The sequence below is a fragment of the Equus quagga genome, chromosome 17 (genome assembly GCF_021613505.1).
Source record: "Equus quagga isolate Etosha38 chromosome 17, UCLA_HA_Equagga_1.0, whole genome shotgun sequence".
NCBI classification, from domain to species: domain Eukaryota; kingdom Metazoa; phylum Chordata; class Mammalia; order Perissodactyla; family Equidae; genus Equus; species Equus quagga.
The window spans coordinates 922548-950539 of NC_060283.1; the positions used below are offsets into that span (position 1 = coordinate 922548).

The 27992-nt window shown below is 61.1% G+C and overlaps 1 protein-coding gene across 3 annotated transcripts; it reads left to right on the plus strand.

Annotated features, from left to right (window-relative positions):
* Nucleotides 1-1197: 1197 nt before the first annotated feature.
* CHID1 (chitinase domain containing 1) lies at nucleotides 1198-27506 on the plus strand. Of its 3 annotated transcripts, XR_006885839.1 has the most exons (14): nucleotides 2769-2875; nucleotides 6470-6623; nucleotides 7206-7355; nucleotides 7564-7696; nucleotides 8573-8617; nucleotides 9405-9511; nucleotides 9937-9998; nucleotides 12462-12554; nucleotides 14576-14677; nucleotides 15302-15457; nucleotides 25348-25483; nucleotides 26782-26862; nucleotides 27100-27142; nucleotides 27334-27506. XR_006885839.1 is itself a non-coding variant. In XM_046644393.1 (13 exons), the coding sequence occupies exons 2-13, from the start codon at nucleotides 6513-6515 to the stop codon at nucleotides 27430-27432; spliced, it is 1182 nt and encodes a 393-aa protein (XP_046500349.1). In that variant the 5' UTR covers nucleotides 1198-1301; nucleotides 6470-6512; the 3' UTR covers nucleotides 27433-27506. The 3 variants fall into 3 exon arrangements, 2 of the variants coding, with proteins under 2 accessions (XP_046500349.1, XP_046500348.1); XM_046644393.1 differs by lacking the exons at nucleotides 2769-2875; nucleotides 25348-25483 and adding an exon at nucleotides 1198-1301; XM_046644392.1 differs by lacking the exon at nucleotides 25348-25483 and having other exon boundaries at nucleotides 2772-2875.
* Nucleotides 27507-27992: the final 486 nt, after the last annotated feature.

A 27992-nucleotide genomic window follows, 5' to 3' on the forward strand; every position in this document is an offset into this window, starting at 1 on the left:
GAAAGAAGGAAACACAACTAGGAAGAAAGAGCACAAAGTTCAGTTCAGGGAGAAGCCTCTCAAGCAGCAGAAATGGGGAAACAGCTGTGCAGCGCGTCCTGGGGCTGGCCTAGGGGAGGCAGCGTGGGGACCAGCTGGCTGTGCGGTTTTCTGCAGGGAACTGCTGGGAACAGCTAGCGATGGGGAGGGGGCATCGTCAGCTTGTATCAAATGTAAAATGCCTTGTGACGAAAACCACTGGCCACGGGTGCGTTTAATCCATCCCAGAGGCACCCCGAAGCCTCTCGCTGGGGCCTGAGATGGAGGGGTTCTGTTTGCCTGGGGGAGGGGTGGGCTCCAGCTTGTGAGATCCGCAGGATGGTGCCGCCGGTCCAGGAGGCGAGGACAGAGACAGCGCTGGGTCTCGGATATCTGGGATTTTCGAGGTCCACGGGCCATCCAGAGGGCCTAGAGCACGTGTCCCTGCTCCGGACAGCGCGGTGGACACCAGTGGCCCGTGGATGGTGACGGAAGCCGAGGACTGAGAGGCACCCACCCAGAGAGATGAAGGGCATACCAGAGGAGGGCTAGGCGGGGGGGCGGCCCGGGGGCAGGAGGGAGGCCTGGACAAGCGATTCCCGCGCCCGAGAGAGAAGAACGGGGACGTGAGGACGTCGGTCCCGTGCTGGCCCCTCGCACGCGGGGGCACAGGCCTGGAGACCATGGCGCCCCCTGGTGGTCACCCACGTGGCCGCAGCGCAGACGTCGCGCAGGGCCCCGGGCCTTCCAGAGAGCGCGTGCGCCGCGGGGCGAGGGGCGTGCGTCCCGGCCCCGCTGCGGCGCCCTCGAGGGGGACCGCGGCGCCCCCGGAGCCCGGTCCCCGCACCGGCTCCCGAGCGAGGGCGTCGGGCTCCCCGGAGCGCCCGTCACGGGGGCGCTCACCACATGGACGCACCGGGAGCCCACCGGACCGCCGAGGGCCCGGCTCCGCGAACCCCTGCCTCCCGCTCCTTCGCGCCCGCCGCCCTGGACCCTCCTGCCCGACCATGGCCAAGCCCCCGGCGCAAGGCCCCGCCCTCGTCCACGCCCCCGCTCGGCCCCGCCCACCCCGTCCAGGCCCCACCTCTCCCCACCCCCGCCCCAGTCCGTGGACCAGGCTCCTCCCTCGGCCCCGCCCCAGCGTGCCGTGCGCGGCGGCGCGGCGGAAGTTGGCGTGGCGCGGCCGCAGCGCGCGGATGTCTTTGGGCGGGACCTCCGGCGGCGTTCGCAAGCGTCTTCCCGCCCCGCGCAAGAGTGGTCCGGCCGGCCTCCGGGACATGAAGGTGAGCCCCGCGGCTGCCGGCCCGGGTGGCGTGAGGGCCTCGCGTCCCGGCGCCTGCTTCTCCTCGCACCGCCTCAGTTCCCTTCCGCGAAGAGGGCGCGCGGCGGGCGCGGTGCAAGGGGCAGCTGGTGTGTGTGAGAGAGCGGGAGTGAGAGGGAGCGGATGCGTGAGGAGAGCGGATGCTGAGGGAGAGCGTGTGTGAGAGGGCAGGGGTGTGAGGGAGCGGGCGCTGAGGGAGCGTGTGTGAGAGGGCAGGGGTGTGAGGGAGCGGGCGCTGAGGGAGAGCGGGTGTGAGAGAGAGAGGGGATGTGAGGGAGAGCCATGTGTGCAAGAGAGAGCGCGTGAGAGAGGGGGGTGTGAGGGAGAGCGAGTGTGAGAGAGGGAGGCGGTGTGGGAGAGAGGGAGCGTGAGGAGGTGTGTGAGGGAGAGGGAGCGTGAGAGGGTGGGGGTGTGAGGAGGTGTGTGAAGGAGAGCAGGGGTGTGTGAGGAAGAGGGTGTGAGGAGGGAGGGGATGTGGAGGAGGGTGTGAGAGGGAGGGGGTGCGTGAGGGACGGGGGTGTGAGAGGGAGTGTGTGAGGGAGAGGGGGTGTGAGGAGGTGTGTGAAGGAGAGCAGGGGGATGTGAGAGGGAGGGTGTGTGAGGAAAGGGTGTGAGGAGGGAGGGGGTGTGAGGGAGACTGGTGTGAGAGAGGGAGGGTGTGTGCGGGCAGGTGTCAGGTGGAGGGGGTGTGAGGGCGGCTGAGAGGGCGCGGGTGCTGCGCGGTGGGACTGAGAGAGTGTGCGGGGCGGCGGGGCGGAGCCGCGTGGACCAGCGTAGACGAGAGCGTGCGGGAATGAGAGGCCGAGCGAGCGAGCGCCCCGGCTTGGGGGCTGAGCTGGGCGAGGCGGAGCGGGGCGCTGCCCTGTTTCCCGTCTGTGCGTGGGAGGAGCGCCGGTCCCTGTCCCGGGGCCGCGGAGAGGACTGGTTCACACGGGGCCTGACGCTGCGCGTGGTCAATAAACGTCGCCTGGGGCTGTGGTCGTCCTGCCTCTTATGCGCCTTCACCTCCGAGAGCCCGCGTGCCCTCGCCTCACCCTCGCCTCACCGCAGGAACGCAGTTGGCTCCAGAACTTGTGCTCGAAGACGGGAACGCGGGTGACTGACCGATACACTTGCTGGGGGAACAGCAGCGTTGGGTTAGTGAAAGCCCGCCCGAGTCCAGCCAGGCGTTGGTGGCAGACACTCAGGGCACGACGGTCAGCATCTCTCGAATTGCACATCACTGCATCGTGAGACCCAGTTGATGGGGAAAAACCGGTTTCTGAAAAATGAAAGAGAAAAGAATCAGTCAGAGCGCATCCCAGAGCAGGGTCATCTCTGACCAGCTGCTGCACTCTGCACACACGTATGACACATGCACACACACACACACACGTGACATGCACGTATGTACTGGGCCGTGACAAACTCTTATTGTGTTCTCGATAGGAAACATGAGGAAGTCACTGCTGTGACCTGCTGTCCAGTGGTTAACACGCTGCTGAAACAGTCCTGGGAGCTTGGAGCCCCGGGCACAGCGGGGCTGTTACGGAGCAGGTCCGAGATCCCACCTCCAAAGGCTCTCTGGGTTGCATTTGTCATGACCCTTCCAGGTGACCGCAGGTGTGAGCTGGTCACTACACACTGCATTCCCTCTGCAGGGCCGGTTCTGCCCAAAGGACGTCATCAGTGTGTGGAGAAGAAGCACGTTTTGAGCCCAGAAGTCGGCTCTGTGAAGGGCCTGTGGGCAGGATGGCAGGGTGGACACCTCACCGAAGTGCACGATGCACAGTGGGAGCCATGGGAGGTGCCCAGACAAGGGCCTTGCTGCAGCTTGGGCGCCCCACACGTCCTGCAGCTCACACACAGGGTCCCCACCACGAAGTGTCTGGGAGTCAGTCTGGAAAGTTCCATGTCTGGTCAGAGAGCGGCCCACGTCCAAGTGCTGCTTCCTGCTGCTGCTGTGCCTCCTCCCAGAGCTGACCCACCGGGCACAGGCAGGCAGTGGCAGTGCTGGCCCAGGCCTGGCGCTCAGTCTGGTTCTCCTTCCATCGCTCCCTCCATCGGGCAAGAAGCTGGCAGGGCCTGTCTTCCTCCAGATCAGCCCCATCTCCACCCTTTCCTCTTCCATCCTTCCCCATGGGGTGAAATCACAGGTCAGGGGTCAGGCAGGTCATGGGCAGAGGGTCTCCTGGTGAGTGGGTGGTCGCCCTGCCGCCCGGGTGCAGGACAGCAGGCTGTCAACAGAGGGCAGGAGGGGTGCTGGGGCGTGCCCCCAGGTTACTGCTGGGTGCTTCTGGAGGACCATGCTGTTTGGTTTCTTACCCCTCTGCCCCAGAGCAGAGGAGGAGCCTGCAGTCATGGAGGGGGCCTGAGGGGGCTGGAATCAAAAATGGGGTGCCCAGCAGAGTGGGACCTTCCCCTCTTCCCTGTGGCTCCTGCCAGCAGGTGCAGTTGTACCCCCACATGCATTTGGGTCTAGAAGCAGCCCCTCATTCTGGAAGCACATTTGTTCAGGTGTCTTTCTGGCCTTGTGGTGGCCAGGCTGCTCAGAGGGGGCCCCTCACCACTTGGCAGCCGCAGTCTCAGCCTGGCCAGGCAAGTTCTGGGTGATTCTGGGCCACCTGCCCCTCCCACGGCTGGAGCCCCCTCCCCGAGAGCCCTTCTCAGCCCCAGTGCTATGGCCGAGGGAGGCCAAGTCTCACAGCTGTGGTGGTGAGATGGCGGGGCTGGGCTGGGGTAGCAGAGGCTGCTGTCCTTGATTCCGATGCTGGAAAGTGTACCCTGAGGTGAGGGGTTGGTGGGGTGGGGAGGGGAGAGGGCAGAGGGTAGAGATCTGGGTGTGGGTCTTCTTATCCCTCCCCCACAGTCCCCTTGGAGTTGCCTTTGCCAGCAGCTTGGTGCACAGGCCTGTCCCTTACGTCCTCCTCCGAAGCCCCAGGGCCCAGTCAGGTCCTTTGTGCCTCCCTGCCTCATGGGGAGGAAGCTGCAGGGCTGCTCACGCCCAGGCCCTGGTCTCCCCCAATCCCACACAGGTGTGCTGTGGATCTGTCAGGTGCCACAACCTAGGCACTTGCTGCCTGAGGCAGCCCAGGCCCCCCTAGTCTACATCAGCAGCACCTATCTTGCACAGGGAAGTGACAGCCAAAAATGGGGCAGCCTGTGCCACTCTGCAAAGGGAAGCAGGTCAAGAGGAGGGTTTCAGGGACTGAAAACAGGCTCCTGGCCTGGAGGTTGTCGGGGTGGAGGGGCAGGCACCATGAAGGGCCTGGCTCTGCCAGTTCCTGACAGGGCACAACATGCCTGCCCAGGCCTCTGGTGTCCCCGGGGGAATGCACACTTACCTGCAGGGCAAGGGGCCTGGCCAGCCTCCAGTCCCCAGGTGCCTGCAGGGTCTTCTCTGGCTCTGCTGCCAAGCAGGCCCTTGGCTGGTCTGGAGGCAGTACGCTGCCTGGGCCCTGAGATTGTTGACCAGCATGGTTTTCACACCTGTGCATCTTAAAGCTGGGCCTGCTTGTGCCTTAGCTGCCCTGAGGGTGAAACACAAGGAGACAGAATTGCTGGGGCGGGGGGTGGGAGGTCCGGGACCTAAAAATGAACTGTGCAACTAATAAAAGTCCAGTACAGGAAAACCAGAAGATACAGAGAAAGTCAAACAGCAGACAGGCAGCTGCTTATGTGCTGTCAGTGTCCCCCATCGTACTTTTTTCTGTGGGTGTACACATAGAGTATTTAAATAAAGATGGGATCATGCTATGTATGTACATCTTGTGATGTTTGCACGAGTCACAAGCATCACAGTGCCTGTCCACATTCCAGCATATGGAAGTGCAGGTTATTCTGTGTTTAAACAGCACTTCAGTGAACATCCTCATGTGTTTTCCTTGTAGGTGGGAAGTTTCCCAAAGCGGAATTTGTGAAAGAAAAGAAAAGTGTGGGAAAGTATAATATTCATGACCAGATTTTCATCCAAAAAGGTTTCCCCAACTTGAACTCCCAGGAATGGCTCAGGAGAGGTGCTGCTGGCCCCAGTTCTCATGATAGTATCGTTATCTTTAGTCCTGGCAAACAATGGGTGGAAGGGCTGTCTTATTTCAGTGTCCAGTCCTCTGATTACTAGTGAAGCAGAAGTGCTGATTCTGGGGCTAAGGTATCTCTGTATTAAGAGGTATCTCTGTGTATTACGCCTCTTCGCAACCTTTATTTTTGTAGCAGGGCTTTTTTTTTTTTTTTTTTTTTTTTTTTAGTTTGGCACCTGAGCTAACAACTGTTGCCAGTTTTCCTTTTTTTTTTTTTTCTGCTTTTTCTCCCCAAATCCCCTTAGTATATAGTTGTGTATTTTTTTAGTTGTGGGTCCTTCTAGTTGTGGCACGTGGGATGCCGCCTCAACATGGCGTGATGAGCGGTGCCATATCCGCACCCAGGATCTGAACTGGTGAAACCCTGGGCTGCTGAAACAGAGCGGGTGAACTTAACCACTTGGCCACGGGACCAGCCCCTGTAGCAGGGCCTTTTTTATTGGAGTTTTTTTTATTCTCAATTTGTAAGAGTTCTTTGCATGTTATGGATAGATAATTCATGGAAATTCGTTGTCTAAAATGTTCTAAGCATTTGTTTTCTGGTTTATTATTTTGTTTGTGCTTTTGTTTCTTAAATGAAAGCTCTACGTTTTTATGTGGTAAACTATTGGCGTTTTCTTTCATAATCTCTACCATTGCTAATATAGTTGGAAAAGCCTTCCCCACCCTGAGTTTACATAAACAGGTACTCATGTTTTCCTCTAGTTCTTCCTGTGGCTCTGTTATTTTGCACTTAAGTTCTGCAGTGGCCGTGATTTCTTTGGGTTTGAGAGGGAAGTGGGGAGCCAACATTTTCCTGTATGGCCAGCTGTCAGGGTGCCACTTAGGCAGTGGGGGAGGGCTCTCTGGCTGGCAACAAGGAAGCCCCTTTCTGGGTGTGAGAGGAACCAGGAGCCCAGCAGTGCTGGAAGCTGGACTCCAGCCGTTGGGGCTGGCCCAGGGCAAGGCTCTGTCCTGGGGCCAGTGCCCAGCTCAGTGCCACAAGGACCCAGGCCCTGTTAGGCCGAGTGCTCCAATCAGCAGAGGGGACTTCCCACACTGCTGGTGGTCTCCATGCTCTCTATCTCTGCAGCCCCCTGGAACCTGAGGTTGGACTCGGCTGTGACCTGCCTACCATGAGAGCGCTGCTCAGCACACTCTGGCTTGCTCTGGCCTGCAGCTCTGTTCACACTACCCTGTCAAAGTCAGATGCCAAAAAGGCTGCCTCCAAGACACTGCTAGAGAAGGTAGGAGTGGTCTGGGGACTGACTGACCCATCGTGCCTTCTTTCTGCCCTCTGGGGCCATGTGCCAAGGCCTTTGATGCGGCCACGGAGCTGGGAGCCTGGGGCATTCTCGTGGCCTGCCTGTCCGACCCTAGGGCTCTGGCTGGATGGCATCAGAGGGAGCAGCTTCTGGCGCTGGGACCTGAGGGTGCACCTGCCCCCACTGGGCCCATCATCTGTGGCAACGTCTAGGTTTCGGTCCTTACCCTGCCTTCTGCTTCTTTTGACACCTGCACTCTCCTCCTACCTCATTGCGTTCTGTAATATCCATGGCAGTTGGGCAAATCAGACGAGAGCCGTGCTGTGTTTGCACCTTGTCTTTGTGCTGCTTTTCTGGGATGGCCTAGGAAGGCAGAGTGAGTCTTCGGGGATTGTCAGCTCCTCAGGGGTGGGCCTTTCCCTGCAGTCTCCCGGTCAGCAGCACCATGTTGATCCCAGACACAGTCCCTGGCTGAACAGAGAGCACCGCTGCTGTTCCTGGGGTTCTGCATTCTGTCTAAGGACGTGGACACTGATGGCTTTCACCCTGTTGCTTTTATTTCAGACTCAGTTTTCAGATAAGCCCGTCCAAGATCGGGGTCTGGTGGTGACAGACCTCAGAGCCGAGGATGTGGTTCTTGAGCATCGCAGCTACTGCTCGGCAAAGGCCCGGGAGAGGCACTTTCCTGGGGACGTCCTGGGCTACGTCACTCCAGTAAGCTGGGCCCTGGGGTGGACAGGGAGGTCCCAAGGGCAAAGCAGTCACTGGGGTCTGTGTTCTCACCTCCTTGGGCCCCACTGTGGAGGTGCAGCGGGAGAGATGCCTCCCAGAGAAGCAGCAAGAATCATGCTGGGGGTCCTCTGGGGGCTTGCTCCCTGCGGTGCAGCTGCCAGGGGCTCACCTGTTCTCCATCCTCTGCCAGTGGAATAGCCACGGCTACGATGTCGCCAAGGTCTTCGGGGGCAAGTTTACGCAGATCTCACCTGTGTGGCTACAGCTGAAGAGGCGTGGACGCGAGATGTTCGAGGTCACGGGCCTCCATGACGTGGACCAAGGTTCTTACCTTGCTGCTCGCCTGTGCTCATCCCGAGGGCCCAGAAGGGTGTGAGTGCACGTCTGTGAGTGTGTGTATCTGAGTGAGGATAAGAGTGTGTGTATCAGAGAGAATGTGGGTATATTTATGTGAGTATGAACATGTGTTTGTGAGAATGAGTGTGAATCTGTATGTTAGCATGAACACATGTGAGTGTCTTTGTATATCTGAGTGTATGTATGTGAGTGTGATGACCACCTGGTGTTGATCCACACCCCCATCCCCCTTGGCAGTTTGCACATGTGTCCAGGAGGAGGTGTCCAGGGAAGGGGAGTCCGGGAGGGGACCAGGGCCTGGACACTCTGACAGCCATTTTCTGTGGGCATGCACCTGAGTTTACACAGCCATCCCCCTTTTGGGTTCAGAGAGAGGATGTGTTAGCTAGTTATGGAGTTCTGAGACCTAGAGCACTTCCCTAGTCTCAGGAGGGCAGTGTGTCAGAGGACTGGGAAGCTTTGGGGCCTGGCCCTCTGGATACCCCTTAACCCTGGGAAACAGTCCCAGATGCCTTGGAGTGGTGACCCCAGATGCAACCACTTGTGCCCTGCTGGCCATAGGGTCTGAGCCACACTGGCTGCTCTGTAGGAGGAGGAGGTGGGAGGTCAGGAAGAAGGGGATGGACTCAGCAGGGGGGCCAGGTCAGGAAGAAGAGGTGGGGTCAGGAGGAGGGGGGCGGGGTCAGGAGGAGCTGGGCACAGGACCTGTGGATTCTCTCCCTCAGTCCACCTCTGCACCCCCATTGCGTGGTCCCTGCATTTTCCTCCTTGGAGGTGAGCAGGGTCTTCTCATGAGTGAGGGGCTGTGTCCCTTCATTGACTGTCCTCTCCACATCCCACAGGGTGGATGCGGGCGGTCCGGAAGCAGGCCAAGGGCCTCCGCATAGGTGAGTCCAGGGGGCCTGGGCAGTCAGGGCAGCCAGCCCTTAGGCCACATGCTGTGGGGTGGAGGACCTGGCTGGTGTGACCTCCCTGTGGGTGGGTGAATGGCCCCTGAGGTCTTCATCTGTGCCTGGTAATACAGGCTGTGCTGCCCAGCACATCGGTCACTCCCCTGACTGCTCAGAAATGAACCCATCCTCAGCCTGGCATTCACGGCCCTTGGTCCAGCTGGGGTCCTGTGCCCCGCCCCCCACACCTGGGCTCAGCCCACCACAGCCAGCGCCTTCTACACCTGTGGACTTGTCCTCCCATTTCTTCTTCATTCACTCAATGAGCATTTATCGAGGTCTCTGTCCTGGAGCTCACAGCTGGTGAGGGAGGGACACCGTCCCAAAGTGTGGTGGGATCAGCAGGGTCTGGGGAGTGGAGTGAGGGAGGTTTGGGAGCAGGTGACAGCTGAGCAGGAGCATGGGGGTAGGGGCTGGGTGGGAACTTGCAGTTGGAGGCAACAGGGAGCCCTCGGGTCAGATCAAAATGGAGGGTGGTCTACAGGAGCCGGGCAGCGAGGAGCTGGCTGAGCTGGGGTCGGGGCACTCACACCTGGTGTGTGAAAAGGGAAAGGGGTCAGCATCTTTGTCCTTCCCCAACATCCCTGGTACCCCTCCCTTTCGAGGCCATGTGGTGCTGAGACAGCCACGCTGGATGCCTGCCTGTATGGTCACCGCTCTGCAGGCCAGGGGCCAGGGCCGAGCACAGGAGGGTCATGGTCTCTGTGTGGGTCTGTCCCCCCAGTCCCTCGGCTCCTGTTTGAGGACTGGACTCATGAGGACTTCCGGAACGTCATGGACAGTGAAGACGAGATCGAAGAACTCAGCAAGACCATGGTTCAGGTCGCCAAGGTGAGGCCTGGTGCTCTGTGGGGCCTGACACTGGCTGCATGGGGCACCCTCTTGACTGCAGGGGTTCCCCGGGCTGGGGGGACTTCCTTTGGGCAACACCCAGCAGCCCACTGCCCTCCGGGGAGGGGACCTGCCCCAGCTGGCCAGCACTGGGCTGCAGGAGTCGGGGAGCCCTTCAGGCCCCCAGAGTTTGGAGTTAGGGGAGGCACATGAGTGGACAGGACACACAAGAGCCCCAGCATCTCTACTCCTGGCTCCTGTGGGGACCCCCTCACTGCCCCCTTTAGAGAGTGGCTTCTAGGCCTGTAGCATGGCCTTCGGGCTGTGACCTCACTGGGTAGGTGGAGGCGGCTGGGTCCATGTCTGCCTTCCCACCCATCCCTCCTAGGTCTTCAGACCCTCCTCCCTGCTCCCGTTCCTTTCAGAGCCAGCATTTTGACGGCTTTGTGGTAGAGGTCTGGAGCCAGCTGCTGAGCCAGAAACACGTGTGAGTGGTCTCTGAGTGTCTCTGGGGTGGGGTTGCTCTGTGCTCTTCCTGACCCCAGGTGTCCTGAAGGAGGCTGGAGGAAGAGTGGGATGGGGGGTACCCTATTTGGGAATTTGCCACCTTGCTGGGTGGCAGCAGCCCTGCAGAGGTGAGTTTCCAGCACCTTCTGAGAAGGGAGAGCAGGAGACAGATGCTACTGCAGCTTCTTTTGAGACAGCTTCATACTCTCGGGGCTCAGGGAGGGCCGGCAGGGGACAGCAGGTCACCTGAGCCGCAGCAAAGATGAAGTAGAGTATGGAGGGGGCCAGAGTGTCCAGGATCCTGAGGAGCATGGGAGACACCAGCCAACCTGGCAGATGGTTTCAGGCACACTTTTGCCCAGAAGCCACCTCCCAGGACAGGCCTGGCCATGGCGAGGCGTGACTGGGACATTTAACAAGGCTGCTGCTCCCGTCCCCACCCGTCACCCATTAGGCTTCTGAGTAGATGTCGGAGGGCCCTGTTTCCTTCCAGAAGCACCAGGTCAGCCTGGAAAGGCCGTTGGCAATTGCTAAAGAGCAGGTGGCCGTCACCTAGGGGACTCCCCCCAGACTTCCCTCCCACAAAAGTCCTCTGGAGAGGAGCAGGCAGCTTGAGCAGCTGAAGGGGGTGGGCATGTTTCCCCTCTCTGATGGGAGGCCCCATCTCCTGTCTTCTTACTCAGCGTGTGGCAGGCCTGCTCACCGGGCACACTGGTGACCATAGCCTGGCCTCTGCAACTCAGTCCCAGCAGACACCTGGCTGGGTGGGTGCTGCCCCAGGGGCACAGTAACACCCCTCCCTTCTCACAAAGATGCAATCCTCAGGACAGTCCTGAAAGCCAGGAAGGCAAGTGACAGTGACGGGTGCTAAGGGCGACAGATGGTATGACAGTTCCTGGCAAAACTGACACCAGCCTAGAGAGGGAGACCGGCGTCCTCAAGCCTGTGTGCTCCCCCGAGGGCACACTTGGCTGCCTACAGCCAGAACCACCTCCTTGCGGGGAGTCATTGTGGCACCAAATCTCTCCCACTGGGCTTGGGCCCCATCAGGAGGCGCTGAGAAGCTGCTATGGTCCAGCAGTCTGCTTGCACCAGGCCCCATCCTGGCCCCCTCCCCAGAGAAGCAGGGCTCAGGAGCCCGAGCACCTGGCCCCACCCTGCCCTCACCTGTGCTCTGCAGACGCAAGCTGGAGCCGAGCAGGGCCTGGAGGTGGAGACTGGCTCCCACCCTGGCTGTGCAGGGATGGCCCGAACAGCCCCACCCATCTTGCTTGTGTGAGTCCCTGGCGCCCCAGACCCTCTGTCTGACCTGCACCGCACGGGACCAGGGGGCTCACTGCCTGCTCTCCAGTTGGGGGCAGCTCCTGAGGGACTGTGGGGAAGGACTGAGGGCCAGTCACTGGGCCAGGGCCTCCCACGCACAGCAACGGTGGGGCCCAGCCAGAGTGGACACACAGAGTGCGGGGCCATCCCGAGACCTGACCACCTAGCAGCATGGCCGTGTGCAGGGCTGAGGCTCATCAGCACCCACACTTGGTGTCCCACATGCTGTCCGCGGCGTGCGGAGCTTGGGGGTGTCCTGACAGGTGCTCCCAGGCTATGCCTGGAGCTGAGCTGGTCTTCATCCCGCTGGCTGGCTCTGAGACACTGCCTTCTCCCATTCCTCTAGGGGCCAGAGGAGCCTGTAATGCCACCTCCCTCTCTGTCCCCCCATGTGGTGGTACACTGCCCACTAAGACACTCCTCCCCCATGTCCAGGCATGAGTGGAGGGGCACACCTGGTGCTCACCCCCTGGTGTTCTTTCTATTTGTCCCAGGATTGAGGGTGCCCCCCTCCTTGAACCCTTGCCTGGGACCGAAGCAGGCAGAGCTCTGTGTCCAGGCGTCCACTAGGCCAGGGGTTGCTACACGAGGAGGCTGGGCTCCTGGGGACGCTAGGTTAGGGTCCCTCCTCAGCGCAAGATTCTAGGTGGTGGAGCTGCCCCTTTGTTCTGGTCATGAGGCACCTGTTGAGGTGCTCTGCGGCCCTCAGTGTGTCCTCTGGGGTTTCATGGCCTGGGCTGACCCAGCCGCCAGCAGGTCAGCATGCTGAGCACACAGGGGTCCTTCACCCCCTTACCAGGCTGTGTGTCTGGGGAACCAGAGGTGATGGGGTGCTGCACAGACTCCCCATTCTGCTCTCCACCCTTCTTTCAAGAAGACCCTGAGCACGAGGAAAGACGGGACAGCCAGGTTCTGGGCAGGCCCAATTGGAGTAGGGGGTGACCCCCACAGGATCTGCTGGGCTGCCGTGGTACTTGAGTGTCTGTGCTGTTCTCTTTGGGGCCACACTGGAGCCCGTGCCTCCAGAGCAGAAGGTGCCTGTGAAGAGGCACCTGCCCTGCAGCATGTCTCGGCCGAGCCACTCCTGACCACCCCTGACGCTCCTCTCCATTGTGTGCAGGGGCCTCATCCACATGCTCACCCACGTGGCAGAGGCGCTGCACCAGGCCCGGCTGCTGGCCATCCTGGTCATCCCACCGGCTGTCACTCCCGGGTAAGTGCTGTGCTCTCTTGGGAGAGGGGAGGTTCTTCACGGTCAACACCAGGACCATCTGGGCAGGTGGTGTGCTGCAGCACGTGCAGGCGTGGGCACCGGGCTCTGGGACCTGCGTCAGCAGCCTCAGCACGTCCTCACATGCCCCTGCACCTGAACATTTGAAGACGTGTTGTAAGTCCCCACATTTGAGAGACTGAGTCTTTTAGACTCACTTCTACTTGCCCTCAGGAAGGGCCGATCTGGGCCTGCCCCGGAAGGGTGGGTTTCTGGCTGGCGCCCTCTCTGCCTGAGAATCTTTGTCCTGAGTTCCTGGCACCTGGGCCAGAAGTGGACGGTGTGAGCAGGGACCACCTGCTCCTCACCCTGCAGCGACCAAGGGAGGAAGCTCCCTCCTCATAGGGGCTGAGGGGGATACCTGGAGGGAAGGGACCATGGTCAGTTCAGCTGGGACTGAGGGCGAGGGGCCCAGGCACTGCTAATGGTCCCTGGGCCTGGCTGGGCCAGCCCCTCTCTGCCACCTGGGCCAGCCTGTGTGCGTTTTGCGAGGCATAGGCCTGGGCTGCTCCCTGGCAGCTGGGGAGCCAGCCCCGTGGTTTCTCTGGAGGCTCTTGCTGGCAGTGCCCAGGAGCTGTCCTGTTGGCAACTCTCCTGCTCCCCACACTTGCCAACAGCAGCCCGACCGACAAACGAGCTACTCAGCACCTCCTCCCAGCCACACCAAGGGCTGGAGTTAGGCTCATCCTTCCCCTTGGCCAGGCCAGGCTGGGCACTAACCACAGGGAACAAGAGTTCCAGGAGGGGTCTGTGTGCAGGCGTATGGGGAGGGCTGCCTTTTCTCTGCTGGCCCGTGGCCATGCTCACCTTGAGCCCTGTGCTCAAGGTCACAGCCATGCCCCTGCCGGAGCTGCCAGCTGTGGCCCATCTCCATTCTGCTGGGGCTAACCAGGGAGGCACACACCATCTGCTGGGGCCTGGCATCTTCCTGCCAACTTTAGGGGGTTGGACTTTAGGGGGCTGGTCTCAAGTGTGACCATTGGGGAGTGTGGCTGTCACTGCCCAGTGAAGTGTCTGCTACCCAGACACATCCCCAAGCTCCCTGCTGTGGCTGGTGCCCGTCACCAAGTCTTCTTGCCCTGTCCCACTCAGGGACGGGCTTTGGGTTCGTGGGGTCATTGTCTGCTAGTGTTGCTTATCCTCAGGTCCCACAGGCGCCTGATGTCTGGGGGGGGCCTGGGCCTGGCATCCTGGATGCTCCCCACAAAGGTGTCTGGCCTAGGCAGCCTTGAGATGGGGTGTGTCAGGGTCGCCCGGGTCCCGTGGAACAGGTGACCAGCTCTGAGGTCCCAGCAGTGGGATGCCCCTGCCCCAGGATTGAGGCTGCCGGCTGAGAAGAGGAGTCCTGTCTCCGCTCATGTGGACAGGGAACTGGATGGCCCCCCAGGGACGTGGCAGTCTTAGGGGCTGCTGCGGGCAGAACAGGCAGGCCAGCGGACAGGGTGTGTCTGGCAGATGGGCCACCTGGGCTCCTGCCCACCCCAGCCCGAGACCCTGGGAAGAAGGGCAGCCTGTGCTTGCCACTGCCGTGTGGGCAGCAGAGCCTCCGCTGAGATGGGGTAAGGCTGGCCTGGTGCACCCGCTCCCACTGGTAGGGATAGGGCTCTCCTGGAGCTGGGCTGATCCCACCCTTGGATGCACAGGGGGCAGGAAAGGAGATGATCCTCTGCTGACCTCCAACAGCAGGCTCAGCCCACTGGCCCTCGCAGTCCCACCGCTGCTCCTGGAGTGTGGCCCTGACCAAGCTGGGGACTGCCCCCTGTAGCCGGGTGCTGAGTGGCTTTCCAGGGAGAGTAATCTGAGGTCCTCCAGAGTGGAGGGAGGAAGGGGTGTGAGCTGGGAGCCCCCACAGCCAGCTTGCTCTGGCCTCAGTTGGGCCCAGGTGTCAGCTGGAGAAGGGCAGACCAAGGGGCCAACAGGGCCATGTGAGATGGGCCACAGTAGCTGGGCTTGTCTTGTTGCAGGACTGATCAGCTGGGCATGTTCACACACAAGGAGTTTGAGCAGCTGGCCCCCGTGCTGGACGGCTTCAGCCTGATGACCTACGACTACCCTACAGCACAGCAGTGAGTGTGGGTGCCGTGGTGCCCCGTGGACTCCATGACTCAGAGCAGAGATGCCCACCCACTCTGGGGCCTGAACATTGGACTCTCAGGGAGGGGAGACCTGGCTTCCCACCAGCCTGCTGTCAGCTCTCGATTCCAGGGATGTGGAGGGCTTGGTCCTTTCTTCCAAGCCCACAGTGGGCCCCGCATTGAGCAGCCTGTTCATTCTGGGGGCACATGGCAGTGGGCAGCCCCCGTGGGAATGCCATCCTGGGGCATCCGCTCACATCACTGGCCCTGGCTACTGCGTGGTGGCCACTGTCGTTGGGCTTGCCTTGTTGCTGAGGAGAAGGTACTCCTGTGGGCAGGGGTCACTGCCCCGTGGGGAGCCTTGGGTGTGGGCAGTGTCACACTGCTGCCCACTGCTGCCTCTGTCCACCGCAGGCCTTCACCTCAGCTGCTTTGCTCCCCACAGAGGAAGATACAGACACGGGTGTCCAGCAGGAAGGCACCACAGAAGGCCTGAGTGCTGCCCTCTCCTTCCCACTGTGGGCGTGGACCCCTGCCCCAACTTAGGCACCTGAGGTGGATGGCCTGAAGCCTCTCTGCCTGCCACTGAAACCTGCTCCTCCCTCACCCCTGCAGGCCTGGCCCCAATGCGCCACTGTCTTGGGTGCGAGCCTGCGTCCAGGTCCTGGACCCCATGTCCAAGTGGCGGAGCAAGATCCTCCTGGGGCTCAACTTCTACGGCATGGACTATGCGGCCTCCAGGGATGCCCGCGAGCCTGTCATCGGGGCCAGGTGAGCTGGGGACTCCTCACTGCACCAGGCAGCTTCATGTGCTGCCCCGCGCTCGAGGCCCTTGTGCTGGTGGGTCTGCATGTCTCCCGGAGGCGATTGGGTGGAGCAAGGGAGAAGACCTGGTGGGGTCTGACCCTACCCACCAGGCACCTGCAGTGGAGCCTCTCTGAGCCTCTCACGTTGGGGGAGACTGTCCTAGTGCCCTTTGAGCTGGGGGCACCCCTCGAGTTTCCCCCATCGGCAGGTGTGTGGCCCACTTTCCCAGCTAGAGTGGCAGTGGGCCTGACCCAGGACCCCATGAAACTGCCGCTCCGGAGGCTCTGCATTCTGGTATCCATCCAGACTTCCCCCTGGTGTCTCTTCCTTCTGCCTGAAGGACGCCCTTTACGTTTCTGGCTGTGTGGTTCTGGTCATGTTGGATTCTTTTCAGCTTATTCTGCGTGGTTTTTTGGAAGACGTTTTTGCTGGGTGTGGAATTCTGGGCTGCAGCTTTTGTTCCTGCACTTTCACAGCATCACTCCACCGTCCCCCTGCTGCGGTCCTTCTGCGAGCCACTCGTGGTAGTTATGTCTGTTGCTCTGTACGCGCTACCCCAGCACCCGCTGTGGTTTGATTACCATGTGCCTTCGTGTAGTTTTCTTCATGTTTCTTGTACCTGGTTGTCATTGAGCTTTTTGGATCTGTGGGTTTATACTTTTTATCAAATTTGGGGAAATTTTAGCCATTTCTTCGAATATTTTTTCTGTTCTTCCCTTTTTCTCTTCCCTTTCCAGACCTACAAATACGTGTATATTAGGTCAGTCAATTTGTTGCCCACTCACTGACACTCATTTTATTTTTTTAGACGTTTTTCTCTGTTTTCTTTTGTTCCCTTTTTGTTGCTGTCTTCAAGCTTACTGACCGTTTCTTTGCCGTGTCTGCTCTGCCACTGATCCTCTCTCGTGCCTCTCCCTCTCACGTGTTGTAGTTCTCACATCCAGCAGTTTGTTTTGGGTAGTCTCTCGTCTTCTGTGTCCCTCCTAAACTCTGCCAGTGCACTCAGCTGTAACAGCTGCTTGGCTTTCTTGCCTGCTGCTCCCACGTCGGGTCTGTTCTGGGTCTAGTCGGCTGCTGGCTCTCCTTCCCATGGTCCTGTCCAGCCTGCCCTCTGCCATCCTGTGCTCTTGGGTTGGATGCTTGACGTTGTGAATTTTGCCGTGCTGGGTGTTTTGGCATTCCTAAAATCTTCTCATGTAAGCCATGTGAGCTGGCTGCTTTTCTCGAGAACCTGGTCCTGTTGATGGGGCGTGAGTCCAGAGACCACAATCTGGGCACGCCTGCGCACGCACGCAGCAGCTCTGTCGTCATTTTCAGGGCAATCTCTGTGGGTCACCTTCAGGCCTGCTTGCTGCCAGGGACACAGCATATCAGCCCAGGCAGGAGGGACCAGGACCAGGAGGAACACCCATGAGGGGCTGAGACAGCCCCTCACCTCAGCTGCCCCTGGATTGGGCCACTCTGTGGGTTGGACGTCAGGGTCAGCCCTGCTCTGAGGCAGGGGTGGAGAAGTGGAGCTCCTGCCAGGACCATCTCCCATGTCCATACAGCTGGTGCTGGGGTCAGAGGTCCGGTGCAGTCCTGGGGTGCCCACTCCACTCCTGGCCCCTGACGCTGGGCACGCTCTGCATCTCTGAACCTGGGCCTGCCCCTCTGCTTAGAAGGGCCTGGGGAAGTGGTGTGGACAGTGGTGTGGAGCCGGGCCAGGCAGGCCAGGGAGCAGCTCCTCAGCTCTTGGGGGTGTTGCTCTGGGGCAGCCCAGGGCTGAGATGGTGCTGGCCAGTTGCTAGGGCAACACCCCACCTCCCTGCAGCGGAGTGGGGCTCTTGGTGCCCGGCCTCCGTGTCCCTCAGCTCCCTAGGTCTGTCTGTCCTCTGGTCAGGGCTGCTCTGTGTGCTGCCCCTCCCTACCACAGCCCTTCCCTGGCACAGGATTCCTGGGGAGATTCTGGAAGCCTTGCTAGTGGCCCACTGATCTTTCCCCATGTCCCTGACGGGGCATCCGTCTCAGGGAGGCGTTGAGTGGAGTTTCATCTGAAGCTCGGGCTCCCAGCACCAGCCCTCAGTCTTCCGGGAGCCCGGCCGTGGCGCCTGCTGACCAGTCGGCCAGGAATAGGGAGGTGCTTTCTCCTGCTCTGGAGGAGGCGTCACCCAGCCAGGACCGCCTGTGTGGAGCCAGAGGGACCCAGTGCCCCCACCCCCACCTCTGCTCTAGCCTCAAGCTCTGCTGGCCTAGGCCTCTTGGGAGGCCAGAGGTGTTGGCCTTGAGGTACCACCCCATCTTAGTCAGCTCAGACTGCCGCACAGACACCACAGCCAGGGGCTTGAACTGCACACGTTGACTGTCTCCCACTCCTCGAGGCTGGACATCTGAGATCCAGGTGTCGCAGGGTTGGTTCCCCCTGAGGCCTCTCTCCTTGGCGTGTAGACACCGTCTTCTCCCTGTGTCCTCACATGGTTGTCCCTCTGTGCATGTCTGTGTCCTGATCTCTTCCTCTTATAAGGATCCCAGTCACATTGGATCAGGACCCACCCTAGTGACTTCTATCTTAATCACCTCTTAAAAGACCCTCTCTTCAAATACAGTCCCATCTGAAGTTCTGGGAGTCAGGACTTCAACATAGGAATTAGAGGGGACACAATTTATCTGAACGCCACCTGAGGGGGTGAAGAATTGTAGCTTTAAAGTGGGGCTGTGGCAGCCATTAGTCCCGCTTGTGGGTCAGATGACAAAAGGCACCACGCAGCCTCCACTGTCCACCAGTGCCCAGCCCCCAACTGTTGTGAGGAATTTCAATTACAAAGGTGTGTGTGTGCACACACGTGTATGTGTGGGTGCACATATGTGCATGTGCCCCTGTATGCATATACACACAGACTACACTCTGATGTATTGGGATTCTGGTTGTCCCCAGCCAGGGATGGAAGACTGTGTCCTATCCCAGTCGCCACCCCTAGCCGAGAGATCCCCCTCACAGACTACCAGCCGCCCCTCCGCCTCCTCCCAGACGTGCCCCTCACTGGTAACTGTTGGTGTCTGCCTGAGGGCAGAGGGTGGTGGAGATCTGGGTCCCAGGGGTGTGGCTGGGCTATGTGTTAGGGACCAGTGCTCACTGCCCTGCCTGGTCCTGCTGGGGGTCACTGCCGCCGTGCTTCACCTTGGTGGGGGGCAGATTCTGGCCTCCTTCGGGGTAGGAATAAAAACCAGCCGGCAGAGCAGGCAGAGTGCTGACGTAGCGGGCTGGGGCTCATGCGCCTCAAGGGCACGTGGTGGGTCGGGCAGTGCACCCACTTGGTCTTGCCTAGTGTATCTGTCCTGCAGAGGAGGGAGGGACCAGGTGGAGATCACAGGCCTGTGACAAGTCGACAGAGGGGGGCACTGACCAGCCTGAGGCTTTCAAAGCTGGCCTGGGGGTCGTGTCTGCCTCTGGGGAGGGCCATGGTATGGGGCTGCCCCCCAGAGCCCCCTCCTCAAGTGGATGGTGCTCCTGCCTTCCAGGGCAGCTGAGTATCTGAGCTGGGGGAGCAGTGCCTACTGGGCTGCTGGCTCTCCCCAGGACAGCAGGCCCTGAGGCCATACCTTCTGACCCCCGACTCGGCCCCTCTTGTGGACCTGCCACCCAGGGAGGCCGTGAGAGCTCAGCACAGTGTTCAGTCACAGTGCACAAGGTCATATGAGCCACCGTTTGGGGCCCCAGGGTCCTCCCCATCCGGTCCCCCTCGCCCTCTTCCCTGAGCTCTTCAGCCACTCGCCTGTGCTCGTCTGTCTGAGCTGTGGTGATTTAAGTGACATCAGCCTCAGCTCAGATGCGGTTCACTCTGCTCATATTTTCTGCCATTTGCACTGAATTTCTGTCTTCCTCACTGAAACCTTACTTGTGAGCTGCAGCTGCCCCCTGTAGCCCAGGGAAAACATGGACACCCCTCAGCCCCATCCGCACCCCTCCACACATGCCCGCCCTGGGCCAGGCACCTGCCTCCTGGACTTGTCTGCTCTCCAGTCCCCAGCTTGCTCAGGAGCCTGGACCAGAGCCCACGCCTTTGCCCTCACCTGCTGCCCACCATCTGCCCGCCCGCCCCCAGAGTGAGCCTCGGGCATGGGGAACCCATCAGGCAGGGCCCCCAGCTGGCTCCTGTGGGTTGCAAACTTCTTTTGCCCACAGCCTTATTTCTTCCAGGCCATCGTCCTCCCGGCTTGCAGAGCAGGGTTGATATGTGTGCTCACGGGTATGGGACCATGTGGAGTGCAGGGGACCCTGGGAAGTGTGGGTCAGGAGCTCCCCCACAGCTGGGCAGCCCTCCCCCATCTCAGAGTCGAACCCCTTTGATCTGGTGAGCCAGGCAGAAGAGCCTAGGGGATTGACCCCTGTGTCTGGCGGGGGAGGGGAGGGCTGCCTCTGCAGGGGATGAGCATGTTCACTCAGGTCCAGCTCCCCGAGAACCATGGCTCACCATGACGTGCACCCCGGCCAGTCGCTTCTGAGAACCTGTTGTGATGGCCCCTGATCCCCGTGCGGGTGACGGGCAATGTGTGGGGTGCCGGTGAGCCCATGGCCACTCGGGCTCTCTCCAGCTCCCTCACCGACAAAAGCTCAGGTGACCTGTCCAGGATTATCTGCCCTCTCCTTCTCGACCTCTCCAGCTAAGACCCAGACCCTTTGTGGCAGGAATCCCTGGTCCCCTCTGGGGGCAGTAGGGGATCAGCTGCCTCACGATCTGCTCAGCTGCGGACAGAGCCAGGACCCCATGGTGGGGCTGGAGGCCAGCTCCCTCAGGCCGGTGGTGTGTTGTCTCCTGGCGTCTACCAGCCAGGCCAGCGTTGTGCCTGCCAAGGGGCCCCAGGGGCCTGGTCTGCGGGGCCCATTTGTGCGCGTTCAGCATTTCCCTCCCATCCCCCCAGTCTCTGTTGGCCATCCCTGGACAACACACAGAACCCATCGTGACCACAGCCAGGCCTGTGTGTGTGACCTGGGTACTCCCCAACTTTGAGGAGTCTGGGTGGCTGTGAAACACCCCAGGAGGGGCCAGGGACCCCCCCCCCATAGACACATGGCCCCCAGGGCACCAGTCTGGGTGCTGGTCTGTGGGTCCCCGTGGCTGCAAAAGCTTCATCCCAAGAGGTTGTCCTGCTCCCCTAGTGGCCGGGATGTTCCCGAGACCTCGCCCAGGCCCATGAGAGCCCTGCACCAATCCAGGTGGCACCCCTTCTGCACTTTTAGGGCTCACACCCCCCACGCGGCTGAGCCTCTGCCCAGGGGGCCTCCTGGGGACCCAGCGAGAGCCAGCCCCAGCTGCAGCACGGCCACAAGGGTCCCTAAGAGCAGGCCATGCCCCAGCAGGCCCTACTCCCCCAGCTCCAGAGTCTCCTCAAATGTCACAGCACCTAGGGTCACAGGCACACAGGCTCAGGGAAGGACGCTTCCCTGTGAGCCTGCGTCCCAGTGACCTGCCAGCCCCAGACAGCAGTACTGGGCCAGGGCCATGCGGGGGCAGCGGGTCTGTGAAGCCCCATGGGCAGGGAGCTGTTGGGTGAACTGCACAGGCAGGGCTGCTCTGCCAGCATCGCAGTCCCTTGCAGGATCTCACTCCCGACCGGAAGGTGGGGGCTGGAGGCTGCAGCAGCCCCTGGCCCCACAACTGTGGCCTCACTGTGTCCCTCTGTGGCTCTGGCCCTTCTCTCTGTCTCCAAGCCTTGACCTTCCTTTCCTTCTGCCGGGTGTTGACTCCGCAGTCCTGTCTTTGATCTAGAGGCCTCTCCTGGCCCTCCTCCGAGTGTCCTGGTCTGGTGGCTGGGCCCAGCCGCTCCTCATGTGCCTTGGCTGAGCCCAGCTGCTCCTCTCTCCCTGCACCGTTTCTCAGGTGTGTCCTCTGCTGCCGCTGTTTGCTGTCTCGCATCGGGCCACCTCCTCACATCACCCGCAGAAGGGTGGCAGCCAGGCGCCCCTGGATTCACTGTGTGGGCCTGCGCTAGGGAGACCCTGCCCCTTCCACGCTCCCCTTTCAGGCCCAGGTCGGGAGACTGTCACAAAGGGGACACAGAGCTCTGGCTGCATGCTGCAGGGGCCATTGGGGAAGCCAGGTCAGGGCCAGCCACCTGCGGGGAGGGCACAGCCCAAGGGGCCCTGGGTCAGGGTGGAGCAGTGGGCAGCTCAGGCTGCAGCAGGAACAGTAACAAGCAGAGGTCACTGGGCATGTGGGTCCAGCATCCCCGTGGACCAGGGCCCTCTGCTCTGCTGGCCGGCAGGAGTTTAGGGCATTCTGGGCTGGCGGGGACCCCTCCCAATATCAGGGTATGGGGGCGAGGCAGAGGCAGGTCGCCTGGTCGTTGACTGCACACCCAGACTTCCCATCGCTCCCTGTTTGAGCCCAGCCTCTCCCAGTGCCTGGCACTCTTGGGAACCCGCTGGGGCAGATGGGCCCCTCACTTACCTGCTGGTCTCCCCTCCCCTAACTCCCCCTCCAGTGGGTCTGCGTCCCCTCCCCCTCCCTCAAGTGTAGGGCATGTCCGAAGCGTTCCTCCTTTCTTGAGTGCTCAGCTGGTCCCAGGAGCATGGGTGAAAAGGCTGCCCCCGCATCGCCCTCGGGCCCCGTCACAGGCCAGGGTCTGACAGGTCCGTGTCTTGGTGGGTTATTCAAGGCTCTCTCCAGACCCCTCTGTGGCCTCTGCCCAGCAGGGCACCGTGGGAGTGGCTCAGCCCGTGGAGAGCAGGGCGGGGGTGTGCTTCTTGTGTCTACTCAGCCCTCAGGCTGGGGTTTGGGGACAATAGGGAGCATTTAGGGGAAGTTGGGGGCAAGGCCCAAACTAAGGGCAGCAGAGCGGGGACAGGGTGCACCTGGGTCTCCTGCAGTGGAGGCTGCAGCCCAACTCCCGAAGCCCGCCTGTCAACCTCTCTGGGCGTCTGCAGAGACACCTTGTGGGCTAAGGCAGAGGAGGAGTCTGGAAGGCCCACCTGCCTGCTGCACCCACCCCTCGGCGCACCTTTGTGTGGACAGTGGGAGGGGCGTCCCTTCTGACACCCATGCAGTGAACTCGCAGGTGAGGTGCCAGGCCCTAGCTCCTTAGCAAGGCTGTCTGGCGCTTCCTCCCAAGGGCCCCCGGCTACAGGAAGGGCAGGGACGGTGGGCCACAAGTTCTGGCCCTGTGCACTTGCAGTTAAACCCCTCCATATAGAGAGAGAAACTGAGGCCCAGGAGGAGCCCATGCTGGTCACAGTGTACTCAGCTGACCCAGAAGGGTGAGACTGGCCAGACCACGTGGTGCCTGGGCCTTGCCCCACACATGCACACTCGGGCACTTCCAGGGGCTCTATGAGGAGCCTGGGTGGAATCTTGGGACAGCCACCTGCTCATCCTCTCTCCCCAGGGATCTGCTCTAGGGGCTGTGTTCCCACCCCCACCCCACAGCAGGGCCTCCCAGAGGGAACTCAGTCACCGAGGGGATGAAGCAGCAGCAAGGCCTGTTAGCCAGGCACCCCGTGGGGTCCTTGGGGCATGGGTTTTGTGGGTGCTCACCCACACAGCGGCCATGTCATCTTGTCCCTATGTGTTTGGAAGCTGGTGCGGTGAGGTGGCCAAGTAGTTCAGCTGAGGGGCTGGGGGGAGGGCGGGTCACCCAGCCCTGCGCCTGCCTCTCCAGCGGCTCAAGTGCCTCTCTGGGCCTCTGGCCTGGCAGTGTGGGCAGCTTATCTGGACAAAGGCTCTCGCTCCCTGCCCTGTCAACACTGGCCCCAGGGAGTCCTCAGACTTGGCCCCCTGAGCTCTGGGGCCACCTCACCAGCCTCCTTGCACACTCAGTCCGAGCTGTGCTCCATGCACGTGTCAGAACATCCGGGAATGCTGGGCTGAAACCTCTTGTTTAGGTCTGCTGCTCGGGAGACCCTTGGGCAGATCCGAGAAGTGCTGGTGCGGCCTGCCCCCAGCCCCACGCGATGGCCTCCTCCTCTGGGCTGCACTGTGCTTAGTGCCGAGTGACAGCCGTCCTTCTTGGCAGGCAGCCAGGGCTCTGTCCAGCAGGGCAGGTGTCCCCCCACTGGGTGCCCAGCCCAGGGGGTCAGGCCACCTCGGAAGCAGGTGCCGTCTAGGGTGGTGGTCCAGCGCTGGTGGGCCTCTCCCCCCGGGGTACATGGGCGGCTTAGACTCAGCTCAGCTGGCGCATGCGAGTGTGCACGTCAGTTCTCATTTGTGGGGGTCACAGCGCAGGGCGCAGGGACACCACAGGTACCCCCGACAGAGACGGAAACCAACAGGGCTGGAGTTTCCTTCTGGGTTGGGATTCCCCCGTGTCCTGCTCTGTCCTCCCTGATGTCTGTTCTTCCTCGGGGCTGTGGCCAGCCCTGCGCCTGCACACCCTGACTTTCTCTCCTGTTGGAGTCCTTTTTCCAAAAGAAGCTTTCAGCTGGTCTCCCTGGGGTGACCCTCCCCACCCCCAACCAAGAGGTTCCCTTGGTCACACTTGATCTGCCCTCCCTAGAAATGTGTAGACGGTTCTCCTTGTCTCTGACGTCTGCGAATCCCTCAGTGTGTTTCCATTGATAATTTCCGTGTGGCGTTCCTTGAATCTTTCGGTCTGAGGCCGTGTAACTTTTTTGAGGGGATCTAATTCACATACTGTAATACCATCTCAAAGTGAACAGTTGAGGAGCACTCAGTGCATTCACAGGGTTGTGCAGGCCCCACCTCTAATCCCAGGACATTCCATCACCCCAGAAAGAAGCTCCGTGTCCTTTACCCCACACTCCCCAGCCCTGGTGACACTACCCTGCCTTCTGTGTGCATCTGTCTGGTCTGGACATTGCATAGAAATGGGATCACACGATATGTGGCTGTGGGCTTTTGTTTTAGTTTAGGAAAGTGCCCAGCCCTTATTTCTTGAGCGTTTTCTCTCCGTTATTTCCTCCTTCTCCGGGCTTCCTTCAGCGCTGATGTCAGCACCTCCGTTCCTGTCTTCCTTCTGCTTTCTCTGCACCCCTCCCAGCCTCGGCCCTCTGGCCTCTTCCCGCCCAGTCCTCAGTGCGCAGGGCTCTCCTCTGCCTCTCGTATTTCGGGTTGTAGTCGCCTCCCAGCTCCCTGTGGCCCTGCTGTCCCCTGGAGCCAACCCACCTGGTGGGGTGTTTGCACTCCCCGGGCTCACACCCCATTCTCGCCTCTCCGCATCTCCATGGACCATTTGGCGATTCCCAGAACTGCACTGATTCCTAGGACTGCACTTGGGCGAACATGGGGTCTTGTGCACCCCACCGTGGCACTACCAGGCTGAGGCCTCCAGGGGGAAGGGCTCAGGTGCTCTCAGGGGTTGTGGCTGGACCTCGACAGAGACCCCAGCCTTGGCTGCCCCCACCACAGCCTCACGTCCTCTGGCAAGGAGCAGATTTTGAGGGGTGACCACAGAGGCCCCCACAAGAGAAGGGGTATGTGGCCAGAGCTCCCTATAGACCCAGGGGCACCCCACCCTACAGCATCTGCCCGTGACCCTGGGATGGGACCGGGGGCTCAGGGGGTGGCTGGGTCGGGTGCCCACTCTTGCCCCTCAGCGCAGCCTTCCCTCCTCCCACTTGCCCTGCCCATCCCAGCTTCTCAGAGAGCCACTTAGGAGACATTGGATCGAAAGGTGTAAATGACATTAATGACACCTAGAGTGGTGTTTTAATTAAGGATAATCCAATAATTTTCAATGGCTAGAGCTGGTTGATGGAGGTCACAGCTGTGCCTGGCCCAGACCCCATGGGGAGCAGATCCGTATGGGCCACTTGGTGCTTCCTGGGCATCTGCGTCCCCTGAAATGGCCGACCACCACCACCACCTCCTCCTCAGATGCCCTGCTCCTCTGTCCAGTCCTGATCCCCTACGGTCCCACAGATGTCTTGCAGTACAGCCCAGAGCACCAGGGCCCCTACAGCCACCCGCCGCCTCTCCTCCCTCCTTGGAGCCCAGGCTACAGGCCCCAGGTTGTGCCTCCTCCCTCGGGCTGCAGGACACCACCGTCCCACAGCAGGTACCAGTTGTGTCCAGTCGTCAGCTGCCTGCCAGGGAGGACCACAGAGAGATATTGAATGTGCCTTACAAGACATGGAGTGTGGGCCGGCCCTGTGGCGCAGTGGTTAAGTTTGCATGTTCCACTTTGGCTGCCCAGGGTTCACTGGTTCAGATCCAGGGTGCGGACATGGCACAGCTTGGCAAGCCATGCTGTGGCAGGTGTCCCACATATAAAATAGAGGAAGATGGGCACGGAGTTTAGCTCAGGGCCAGTCATCCTCAGCAAAAAAAAAAAGATTGGCAGTAGATGTTAGCTCAGGGCTAATCTTCCTTTAAAAAAAAAAAAAGACATGGAGTATGCTGGACCCCAGTCTTCCTGGCCTGAGGCAGCTTGGGATCCCACCTGTCATCTCTGTGTGTTTTGCAGGGGTAAGGGGGGCGGTGTTTCAAACCATTGGCTCCTGGTGGTCAGGAGGGGCTGCTGAGGGTTTGGGCAGCCGTATCCACAGCGAGGCGGGCAGGCCAAAGGCAGCCCAGGCCCTGGAAGGGCCCAGAAGGCCCTGCCCTGGCCTGCTGTCCCCGGAAAGCTGGAGTGGGGGCCTGGGGGGCCTCCAAGAGCTCCCCCAGGCCCTGTTCCTCTTCTGAGGCCTGTGGCGTGCCCCAAGCGCCACCCCCGATTGCACAAGTTGCTGCTTCTCCTGCGGTGCCTCACACAGTCCCTGTGAGCGCCTGGCCTGCCCCATCCACCAGCAGGCACCTCGCCTGAGTGCAGGCACCCTCATTCTGCCCTTCCGGATGCGCCTGGTGCAGAGATGACCCAGTGAGCGGTTCCTCAGGACACCAGTGCCTTGGTGCAATCGTGCACTGAACTCAGGTCGTGGAACACAGCAGAGAGCTTAAAGATGCTGTCGGGGCTTCCGCTCTGATCTCAGGAGCCCTCTGTTGGGTGTCTTTCCCCCCTGCCCCCGCAGCGAGGACTCTGGACGCTGCAGTGTGAGGCACCCGTCCTGCAGCTGCCCCAGGCCGAATATTCCAGGCCGGTCCCATGGTCTTTCCTGGGATTTCCTTGTGTCCAGGGTGCACACCTGGTTCTCCCACGCAGCCCAGTGTGCTGTTGGCACTCCATAGACCATCAAGGGACAACAGCCCCCAGAATCCTGCTGCCCCTGGGTGGCCACACCCCTTCCATGACAGCCACCGCCACTGTGCCACTGTTGCTCTGTCTGGTGTTGGGGCTGTCAGCGAGGCCTCTGGGGGGCTGGGGTGCCGGGTGGGTGGGCAGGGCAGCTCCCTCACCCAAGCCCCGGCCTCCCCCAGGTACATCCAGACTCTGAAGGACCACAGGCCCCGGATGGTGTGGGACAGCCAGGCCGCTGAGCACTTCTTCGAGTACAAGAAGTGAGTGTCCAGGAGGAGGCCCTGGGGTGAGAGTCGAGGCACATGCCCAGGCTGGCCAGGGGTCCCCGGGCCACGAGCTTGACCTCTGGCCCCGAGGGCCAGCCCAGCCTGAAGAGTAGGACCCGCAGAGGGGCCTTTGCAACTGGAGGCCCTGAGAGCTCAGCTGGAAGGTGGGGAGGAACTGGGAGAATGAGGGGGAGGTGGCGGCGAGGCAGGCGGTTCTGCTCCCTCTTGCAGGAGCCGCGGCGGGAGGCACATCGTCTTCTACCCAACTCTGAAGGTACGTGTGGACTGGCTGTGACGCCGGGCTTGCGGGCAGCAGGCGTGACCCTTCCCACGGCGACCCTTGCCCTCAGCAAGGCTGCGGTGGGCAGTGGGGGTCAGCGCTGGGACGAGGGGCTCGGGCCTGGGTGCGTGCCGGGGTCTGTGGTGATGACGGGAGGTGGAGGCTGATGCTCCCTCTGCCTGTAGTCCTTGCAGGTGCGGCTGGCGCTGGCCAGGGAGCTGGGTGTCGGGGTGTCCATCTGGGAGCTGGGCCAGGGCCTGGACTACTTCTACGACCTGCTCTAGGCCCAGCTCTGGAGCAGACATGTGCTTTCTGAGCGACAGATTGACGTGCAAAATACAGACTGCTCTGTTTTCCATACCGTGTCTGCTGGATTCTCGAGCCGGGACAGAGGGGTCCTGAACCCTGGCCCCCTCAACAGTGACGTGGAGAGGGACAGTCCTGGCTGGGGACGGCCCAGGAGCACAGGCCCCTCCCACCCAGCCCTCACGGGCTGCCTGCCATCTGCTGGGTGGGGGCAGGACCCACAGTCCCCACCCCTCAAGGCAGCCTGGCGGGGCCTTTCCCATGACGCCCAGAGTCCGGGCTGCTCCACGTGACCTGTGGTTCACTGTGGGTTTGGAAGCTCCAGAACCCTGGAATCTCCCACAGCTGGACTCCAGGCCCCTGGCAGGGGCAGCTCCACCCAGCTTCACCCCAGGGCCTTGTGAAGGGGCCCAGCCTCCCACTACCCACTCACCAGCCTGCTGTGGCTGAAGCAGAGCCATGCAGAGGAGCCCCACATGGCGAGAGTGGGGGCGCTGCTGCAGAAACCAGGGCTGAGAGAAGCCGGCCCTGCCCCCAG

Coding starts and splice junctions, on each gene's coding strand:
- CHID1 (XM_046644393.1), top strand. CDS start 6,513: ATGAGAGCGCTGCTCAGCACACTCTGGCTTGCTCTGGCCTGCAGCTCT. Junction 6,624..7,205: donor CCAAGACACTGCTAGAGAAG/GTAGGAGTGGTC, acceptor CTTTTATTTCAG/ACTCAGTTTTCAGATAAGCC. Junction 27,143..27,333: donor TCTTCTACCCAACTCTGAAG/GTACGTGTGGAC, acceptor CTCTGCCTGTAG/TCCTTGCAGGTGCGGCTGGC.